Source organism: Seriola dumerili, unplaced genomic scaffold (genome assembly GCF_002260705.1).
Source record: "Seriola dumerili isolate Sdu_G_001 unplaced genomic scaffold, Sdu_1.0 BDQW01000024.1, whole genome shotgun sequence".
NCBI classification, from domain to species: Eukaryota; Metazoa; Chordata; class Actinopteri; order Carangiformes; family Carangidae; genus Seriola; species Seriola dumerili.
The window spans coordinates 2,212,166-2,221,926 of NW_019174279.1; the positions used below are offsets into that span (position 1 = coordinate 2,212,166).

Genomic DNA, 9,761 nt, shown 5'->3' on the forward strand with positions numbered 1-9,761 from the left:
TTCAAGTGCCAACAATTTTATTCTTTTTCTTTTTAAAAAAAGAGAAGCTTCCCAAGACCTTACATATAATCACATTCATTGCTATGTGTTCTGCTTTCCAATATTTCCAAGTGGTTTTAGTGTACAACTGTCCACAGCTCTCATGCTTACTTATTTTGATTTAAGTACACTATTATGGTAAATACACGTTATATAATAATACATGTTGCTGGAGGCAAACAGCTGAAACTGCAATCAGAGCACAACATGCTTTTTTTCAGTGGGATAAAACAATTACCAAAGTCAAATTAAGTAATAATAACAACACTTTATTTAAGACACACTGATATTTTACAGTTCATGGAATCACTTCTTATGTTGAAATGTGTTGAATATGTTGAAGTTTACAGAAAACCTTGGTGGCATTGCTGTATTACAATATTGGTATTGTAACACTGAAGTACTCAACTGTGCATATGTATCTACAGTATGCGCCACAACGACTGAAGAGATATGTACAGAAAACTATGATTCCAAATATTCCAAACGTATCCGTTTTGTCAGCATAAATAAACAATGTCAGTGTGCTTCCATTTGTAATCCTTGACATGTTTACTCCCTGAACAGAACTAGAGCTGCTTTACCTTTGAGACAAACTGCATGGTGACAAACAATGCCAGAAACAGTAAAGCTGAAGGGTCAAAGGCTTGACATCAATCTATTCAACGAATCTACAAAACAGAGAAACATCTTTACAGTAAAAGAGACAAACCCAAACTTATCAAAATTCAAGTTCTCCTTTTTTTCTCAGCAGACAATATGAGCAGTATCAATGCTTCACAGTTTACATGAAGGCCCAGACTGGTGAAACAAAAAAAAAAAAGAACAATCTGATCTACTGATCTATAAAATTCAATATTAAAGATCAGTGAGTAACTCAAGATGCTGACACAATCAAAGCTAATTTCGCAAGTGGTCATGACACCTTGCTGCAGCTAAACTTGTCAATACTTAACAAACAGAGCCAGCGGAAAACAGCAAGAGGCAATGCTGTGCGCTGGTCAGGCCTTGAATCTCACTGTAGCAAACAGCATAAAAAACATTACATTCAAGACTTTATAAAAGGCTGCGACTGTGTCTTGATGGAGCAATGTAGCAGAGAAAGATGAGGTCAGAAATTCAGCAACAAACGGAGACTGAAACACTGTTAAAACTGATGATGATTGCATGTCTTTCTATTAAATGACAAATAAATCTGCATTACAGTCATATTCTACACTGTATGTGTGGGCGTCTGCACCGAACAGAATATAACAGGACGGATAATGGAATGAAATTAGTACTTCTGTCAGAACATTTTACCTCCTGCTAGAAATATTTCTTTTTAAATACACAGAGGAGTTCAATGTCAATGTCACAGAAATCTGCAAGTGCATATCCACTGGTTTAAATTCAGATTATGGAAAATCATTGCCCTTGTTGAGATTAAAAACTGACGTGGTAGATAATCAGAACTGGGATAGTTCAATTCAAGCTGCTCCTTCTGCTGCTTGAGTTTATAGTTTCAAGTTTCCCTAACGTACCTTTTTAGTACAGAATTCCTTTCATAAATTACTAACAAAATTTTGTAAACCTTCCTCGTGTCATATCTAAATATAGAATTTTCGACATTCAAAGGATGTAAATACAGTAAAATAGTTTCTGTTCAATGTCTTGCCTTTACAGATCATCCACAACAGAGGTAACATCATATTTTTCATTAAAAATATCACTGATGAAATCTTTGGAACCATGTCCCTTTCCTTTCAGAGAAATCCCAAAGTTATTTTTTCTGTACTACTGCCTGGTTCCAGTACATGTGCAAACTGAGCTCTCTTTATTGACAGTAAAATGCAATAGGGCAGTCGGCCCTCTATGGTTCCCTTTTTTAAGCTGGGCTAACCTCATTCCCCTTTTCACACAGTCCAGCACACATTAAGCAATTCAGACAAATCAATAAATTATAGTGCTTATCACCACACATGGACAACTCTGAAACGGCACTGCAACATGTTGAGAAAATACATATATCTGCAGACAAATACTTTCCCTCACAATGAAATGCAACAATGTGGAGTGCAACCGGAACGTTTAACACCTCTGTAAAGATGAGCCAAAAATGCTACAAAACATATACGGTGTGAAACAGCTCATGTATTGTTCATAAAATGTATCGTCTATTCTTTCAGATGCCTTTTTCAGGATCGACTGCAACCTCTCTTTCAGTCACCCATGTGACCCAAATTATGCAATGGAAAAACAGGTCCCTGAAACTTTCAAAAACTCTTCAAAAATCCATACGAGCAACCAACTGAGGAGAATCCGATGAAGCATTTCACAGCTTAACCACCAACAAACTTCGATCAGTCAGAGGCGAGCACTAGCATGAAAACACAACACATTACAAATTCTCCTGTCAAAGTTCCAACTGAAAAAAAAAAAGTTCTGACCTCACAGTACAAGTACAGTTAATTACTAAAGTTGTTTATATGTTTTAGCTTCACTTTGGCTCATCTTTAAGAGTTGTGTTCATTCTTGATGGCACTATACTTTACATATTTTACCTGATTATGTACATTCCACATACCTGTCAAGCATCTCTATTTATAAGATACAGACATATTGTATTACATATGTACTATTTTGTGACAGACTACAGATAATTGTCTTATATTTCATCTAGATTCAAGAGACCAATTACATCCTAAGATGTCACTAAATATGCAATAAATAATACAGCTCATAAAGGAGCTTAGCTCCTATGAGTTATAAATGCAGCAGGAGGCTTTTCTTTTATCACTGACTTTGTCTTTAGAGTCACTGTTAAAATATTAATTTTCTACCTAATTATTGTGCATAAATTTAATCTCTGCTGCATAGCACTGTGTTGTCAGTATTGTGGTTCGGCAAAGGAGATTGTTTGCGTGATCTCAACAGTCTCAACTAGTTTTACTTCTAAATTTTGCAGGGCTGAGCTTTGCAGAATGCCTACAGCTGAGACTTAGGATCTACTCGTTCTATCTACTTATACTCTTGCGTGTATTACCCCCCCACTTTCATATTTTAATCATTCAATAGCAGTTTGCTCCATCTTTGTTTACTGAATCATGGGATCATCATTAGGAGAGGCCAGAGTTTGGACACTAACAAACGGCTGGGTCTTGTCTTCATTGTGAACTGTGGCCCTGTTGGACACAGTAGTGAAGGACAGGTGGTCGTGCTCCAAAATGGCGAGGCGGTCCAGCGGCTTCTCCTTCTTCAGGTAGAACATCTTCCTCAGCTGCTTCAGCTGCTGTAGCTCGCAGAAGGTCTCCAGCACCACCAGCATGACGATCAGACCCAGGATCAGGTAAACTGATGGGACAAACACACAAGGCAAGGAAAGAGATTGCATATCAAAAACAAACCTAACCAGGCATTCTATATAACCCTGACAAGAAATCACTTTAACATTAAGCATGTTTTTAGAACTTAACTGTGACTTTTTATGGGACATAACACAATTTATACTATTCAATATCTTACTCTATAACTGTAGAATTTTCTGTAGGTCATTCTATTCTAACGCATTTCTTCCATGTCGTCCCAAAACCTGTTGTTTATATGCACTGACACAAGGGGGCAGTGGCTAGGCAGCCATGTTAACAAGAACAGTGTGTGTGCTTTTGTTGGATGTAAGATAGGAAGAGAAACAGAGAAAAGGTTTCAGACAATGCTGGAAATCCCCTCATCCCCCGTTTACAAGTAAATGTTTGTTGCACAGTGCTAGGGGTAAAATCTTTCACTTCCACCTGATACAAGCAAACTCTCTTCTCAACATCTAACATGAAAAAACCTCTGAAACCCACTAGAAACTCAAGGTGTGTTTAAACAGGTGTTTGACCTATAAATGACAGCATTACAGCACTATCAGGTGACTGTTGTAGCAACAGCCTAAAATACATTTGAAATCCCCTTTTACCCAAAAAAACTGTTTTATGTTTTACTGTGTATTTGCATTTAGAACATACTGTATGTATACAGAATAGGGCTACACCCTGAATGCACATCATAAAAGCAATGACTGCTTATCACCAAAGGCAGTGGCAAAACAGCTCTCGAGCAATTGCCACCAACTGTTCAATATTAGCTCTTCTCTTCGATTACTCCAGATGTTATTACAGGCAGTGGTGATGTCACTTCCAATATGGACACGTAGTTTTTCAGAGGAAGTTGTATAAATGTGTCTAGTGTCCTTTTGTACAAACAAACACGTTTTGTCTCCTCCTACAGTCCGACACATTGTGCCCACTGAATGACGCCTGGCTGGTGCGTACCACACGCCCACACCACACATGGCAGGTGACAGTTCATTGGAGTAGTCGTCGACATTTATCCACAGCTTGTCAAGACTCTGTGGATTTAGTCTGAGTTTGGCTGTTTTGTTTTTTTTTTTTTTTCTTGTGACTATTAGCCCTGACAGTGCTGCTGACAGCAAGCTGCACAAATGCAATCAATGCCTCAGCACTCTGCTTTAGGCCATGGCCCAATTTGTATCCTGCGCTGCACGTTCTCATTTCATCTTGACTAGTTAATATGGCTTTAAACACGCATGAAAATGACGGATTGTAGCTTTGTCAGCAGCTTGACAACAGTTTCGAAAAATTTCCCAAAGAGCTATTACAACTGAACCCTTTTAGTGAGCTTTGTATTGTTTAGAAAACTACATAGCTTGTTGAAGGCTGCAGTGGTTAAATGTATTTATTTTTTCATTACATTTTAACATTTTGTAATAGCAGCCTATTGATGATGATTCCTACTATATCTTTATGGGCATAATTTATAAAATATAAATCATCTCTCCTTTTGCCTAAATGAAAGTGCTATAACTGATTTCTGACTCAATTGTAATTCAAGCTGTATTAAATAAAACGTCTTTTACGTAAGCTTTGACTAAATGGGTCAGAAAATAGACCCAGCTTGTTATGTCACAACCAGGCAGGTGAAAGTTTACCATCATAAAACTCACTGTGGGTAATATTCCCACATCAGCAAATCATTGCAGCATTAACTCTGACAAACTGGCACTCATTGAGAGACATTATAGTGAGGCCCAAATTATATAGGATTTATGGGGTTTTATTGCTGGATTGCTTTATAGCTCAATAAGGAATTAAGTGCTACCCATCCACTGCAAACAAATGACACAGTGATATCCTTCTTGCAACAGGAAGCATCAGAGTTTATAAGAAATCTGCCTCTGATTTGAAACACAAGCACTGATTAAAACAATGCTGTGTGCCCGTCATCTCATCCATCCTCTGTTTATAGTAATTAGACTGAAGTGTTGCAATGATATATGCTGTTTAAAAAGCTTCACATTCTACCATTAAATGCACCTCAGAGGATGAGAAAGCACAGTAAGAGGAATTGATTATAGACCTTATAGCTACCACCACCTTGTTGTGGAAATAGCTCTAATACAAAGAATCATCAGCACTCACAAGTGATGCCGACTTTGTAGAGCTCCCTGAACCTCTGGTTAGCAGCCTCTCCAGGTACATAGTCTCCCAGGCCGATGGTGCTCAGGGAAATGAAGCAGAAGTAGAAGGACTCCAGGAAGTTCCAGTTCTCCTCCAGTGCTGAGAAGATGGCGGCGGGGATTAGGAAGAAGCAAGAGACGGCCACCGTGGCAAGCAGAGTGGCATGAACAATGGCCACCAGTGGTTTGGACAGGCCCCAGCGCGTGTGGATGTACATGATCGGCCTCCGTGTGCTGAACACCATGATCCTTTGCACCACGGCAGTGAGGAAGAGAAGGGTGAAGGGGATGCCGATCACCGAGTAGATAATGCAGAAGGCCTTCCCTCCATCCGACAGAGGTGCTGTGTGACCATATCCTGTGCAACAACATACGTGACACAAAATGTTTCAGTTATAGTTGACAACATGATGTTAGTCCGTATCTGATACTATTCACACAGTACAGAATGTAGGTAAATATTTACCCACCAAATGGATTGTGTAAGTATACAATAATACTGTATCTGTGGCTATTTCATGGAAATGACCCTGCATTTTACATAATACATTGTACCACAAATACTCAGTAAACAAAGAGGCATGGTTTTCTGCTGGCAAATATCACATCCTGACTTCTTATTTCAGCACTTACTGGCACAAAACACATTTTCATTTCTTTTGAACTCACTTTGCTATCATACATTTATCCTCTTTGTGTTTACAGTATGATGTTACAGTTCATAGTTCTGATAAATGTGTTTACTGAGGAGATTCTTAATGTTAAAGTACTCAATATTATAGAACACTTAAGAAAAAGTCAGATACAGTGTAAGGATGCATGACTGAATTTTCATACTTCATTATAAGCAAAATTGGGAAAATTCCCTTAACATACATAACAGCAGCACAAAAACAATCTCTACTTTATTTCCTGTCTGTGCTAATAACATTAGCAGCCGTGCATCTGACTGTTGATGGACAACATAAAGCACAGATAATTATTATTGTAAATGATTATGGTCTTTCTGTTTTTTAGTATGTGTACGAGCTTGCACAGCGTCTCCTCCACCCTGTTTTGGAATTCAGCCTGTTTCTGGCTTATTTAAGCTTTATTTATACAGGGAGGGTTGGCTGAGCATACATTAAAAGCAATGCCATGAAATAAATAATAGGAACAGACAGAGTCTTTCATTAAATATAAATGTCATTGAACAAACAATAAACAAAGCAGGGGCTCGATAACAGCAACTGCAGGCAGGTAAAAAATGATTAATGAGAACAGTCTTGAAGTTATGTCACATTGATGTGAAGGAGGTATTGCTATAAAAAAACCCAACACGTGCTCATGAGGTGGACCATAAGAAGCATGTTAAAAATACCATTGCTCACTAACAATTGTGTGCAAATGAGGAAACAGCAGTGTGTTTGCTTGTGATATATGCTGTTAAAAACGCACAAACAACTCACTTTCAGCTTCTACTTTAACACAGTGTAACTATTTCTGTTAGGAATAAAATGAATGCACCTTTTTCCCCTTGTGAGAATAAAAGGAAATGGCCCATCATGGTATCTGGTAATATATTTTGTAACTACTGTCGGTCTTAACTGCTGGATAACAAAGGTATTATTAAATATCCAACAAGAATCAACTGCAGGTGTTTTATTTCTCAACCAGAATCATTCTGGAAGTACCACTGAGATTAGTCAAAAGCAAAAAGAGACAAAAGAAAAGCAAGAACTGTGAATTACAAAAAGGCCCAGCTGATGTCTGGATGTCTGTTATGTTTCTGTTTAGCCAGCAGCAAAATTTTGTTGAGACTCAAACAAGAAACGAAGAGGTTTAATGCAGTCAGGCAGCTGCTGCTGTACACATTATCTGTAGCCTATAATCTCGTAGGCCCTATGTTGAAACCTCATAGATAACTGCTGCCATGTGGTCAGACTAAAGTTCCTTAAGTATACTGACAGATAGGCATCTGCATGGCATGTTCTTTTGTGCAACGCCAGTTAAAAGAATATGACTCTATGCACAGTGTCGTGCAAAACTGACCAAATGCCTCCAGACATATATAAAAAACAATTTGTTTAAAAGATTTGCCTAAATTAGAATATGCACTTTCCTGGGGGGAAATGGAAGGTGATGTTGACATTTACCCTGTCAAGTTTGTGTGCTTCTGTCCCCGACACTGGGTACAGGTCTGCTTCTGTCCTACATACAGTGATACATTGTAGGCTATACTTTGCAAGAGGGCAGTTCCTTCACAGAAATGATATGTTTAGTAAAGGCTGTGCTGAGTGCAATGCAGTGTTCACTGTGCCAACATAAATGCAAGATAGAAAACATATAAAATACATATGACCTAGATTTAGCTTCTGTGCTTAAACAACTACATAAGCAAAAGAGTAAATACATCTACTCAACATCAACATGTTTTAATATGAGGATGAAGCTACTAACAGCTTTATAGCCTGATTTAAATCTTGAGATAAGTTATCAAAGTGATAAGGAAGCGACATTAAATTAACTTTTGGTAAATTAATTTGCCCTTCAGTAAGCACTTCCCACAGAAGACTTTTTTTTGTTTTCGCCTATGGTTTTGTGTGTTGCCTTTGTGTGGCGTAGCTGTGGCTCTGCAAGTCAGACAAAATTATGTTTTGATAAAATGAGAACAGGAAGAAGGCCAAAACAGGGGCACACCTGGTTAAATATGTGTACTATTTATATTCTATCTTATGCTGCGCACCTGGTCTCCTGTAGCATCACCTACACTGTCCATCCCGAGCCTATTAGCGGTGACCTATTCTCACCTGTGGTGGACAGCACGGTGCTTGCAAAAAACAGCGCAGAGGTGAAGTCCCAGTTCCAGTTAGCGGAGGCGTTGTTGAGGATGGAAACCCCATAGTTACTGGCATCCAGTGCTTTCTTTAAAAACCGCTCCAGACGCTCCTCGGATAGACATTCATTGTCCTGGAGGAACTGTTTTTTGACGGCCCTCAGGTCCTGGCGCAGGGCGTCCTCATAAGGCAGCTCCACCGAAGAAAAGACAACAGCGCCGAATACGAGATAAAGCAGATACCCCAAGACTAAAGATACAAAATACCACGTCGATTTGTGACTTTGTATCAAACGCACACAAGAATTGCTAGCTAGAGACTGAAGCATTTTCAAGAGGTATGTCACCTCCGTGTTATGTTACGGGTTTAAATGAATATAGTAAAAAAAAACAACGTTATCAATTTAACCGCCTCCCGTGCTATATTACCGAAATATCTTCTAGCTAGGGATGTTGTTAAAGACAAAGCTCAAATGGGGAATCTCTTCCCCCTCCGTGAGACCTGCTCAAAACCTGCTTTCGCAGTCGTGGCCTTCAGGTGCAGTCGGAAATGTCAAAATTATGCAATGAGAAGAGCAGTGTTTTGACTAGAAAAGCAGATAGCCCACTCCACTTGAAGTTGAGGTCATAATATGGCGGTTTTGGGAAGACAGGTACTGATGGAAGACGACTTCACAATAAGAAAAATAAATCCCTTTATATTTATAGACGTGTGCGTAACCCTGCTTTATGCTTTATCTTTGACACTATCATAGGCTACTAAAAAGTAAATTTGGGCTTGATTTCTAAAAACTATACAACTTCTGCTAATATATCATTTCACTGTGATTGATTTTATTTCCGAAAAACACAAAAGGAAAGTCTCCTGAATCAAAAATTGTTGTATTTCCGAGCTTCAAGTTACACGTGAAGGAAACAAGTGATGTGGCGGCGACAAAGGGCGCGTGACGTAAGATCTCCTCTCCTCCCAGGTAATCAGTCGAGATGTCTTTCAGTTTCTATTCAAAACCATCGAGAAACGTCAGTAGACTATTGTCACTGTCTCCCCGTCTTTTATTTAGTCACATAAGAAGGTGAAAGGAGGAAAGTTTCAACGCCCCGATACGTAAGAAAAAGCTGTGACGATGACAGTTTTATTTGTGGCTTTAGGGAGAACTGGTCCCTCAGGCTGTAGATGAAAGCCGCCTAATATAAAGTTTAAAAAAAAAATCAATGAAATATGTCTACACCTGTGAGGATTTCACTACAAATTTAGCTACATACATGCATCTTTCATCATTTTTGTTGCTGCATCTAAAATTGAATAAGGGTCAGAATATTGTTCTGTCCTCACTGTACTTTATGACCCCAAAGAAAGAAGATACAGCACATCTCTGCTGTCCCTGCGTCTACAATTAGATAAGGCCA

At 38.7% G+C, this 9,761-nt stretch overlaps 1 protein-coding gene across 1 annotated transcript; it reads right to left on the reverse strand.

Moving 5' to 3' along the window:
• Positions 1-8,860, reverse strand: kcnk1 (potassium two pore domain channel subfamily K member 1). Its single transcript, XM_022763291.1, has 3 exons — positions 8,329-8,860; positions 5,502-5,897; positions 1-3,372 (listed from the first exon to the last, which is right to left on the reverse strand). The coding sequence occupies exons 1-3, from the start codon at positions 8,681-8,683 to the stop codon at positions 3,116-3,118; spliced, it is 1,008 nt and encodes a 335-aa protein (XP_022619012.1). The 5' UTR covers positions 8,684-8,860; the 3' UTR covers positions 1-3,115.
• Positions 8,861-9,761: the final 901 nt, after the last annotated feature.

Coding starts and splice junctions, on each gene's coding strand:
- kcnk1 (XM_022763291.1), bottom strand. CDS start 8,683: ATGCTTCAGTCTCTAGCTAGCAATTCTTGTGTGCGTTTGATACAAAGT. Junction 5,898..8,328: donor CACCGTGCTGTCCACCACAG/GTGAGAATAGGT, acceptor GTTGTTGCACAG/GATATGGTCACACAGCACCT. Junction 3,373..5,501: donor CTACAAAGTCGGCATCACTT/GTGAGTGCTGAT, acceptor TTGTCCCATCAG/TTTACCTGATCCTGGGTCTG.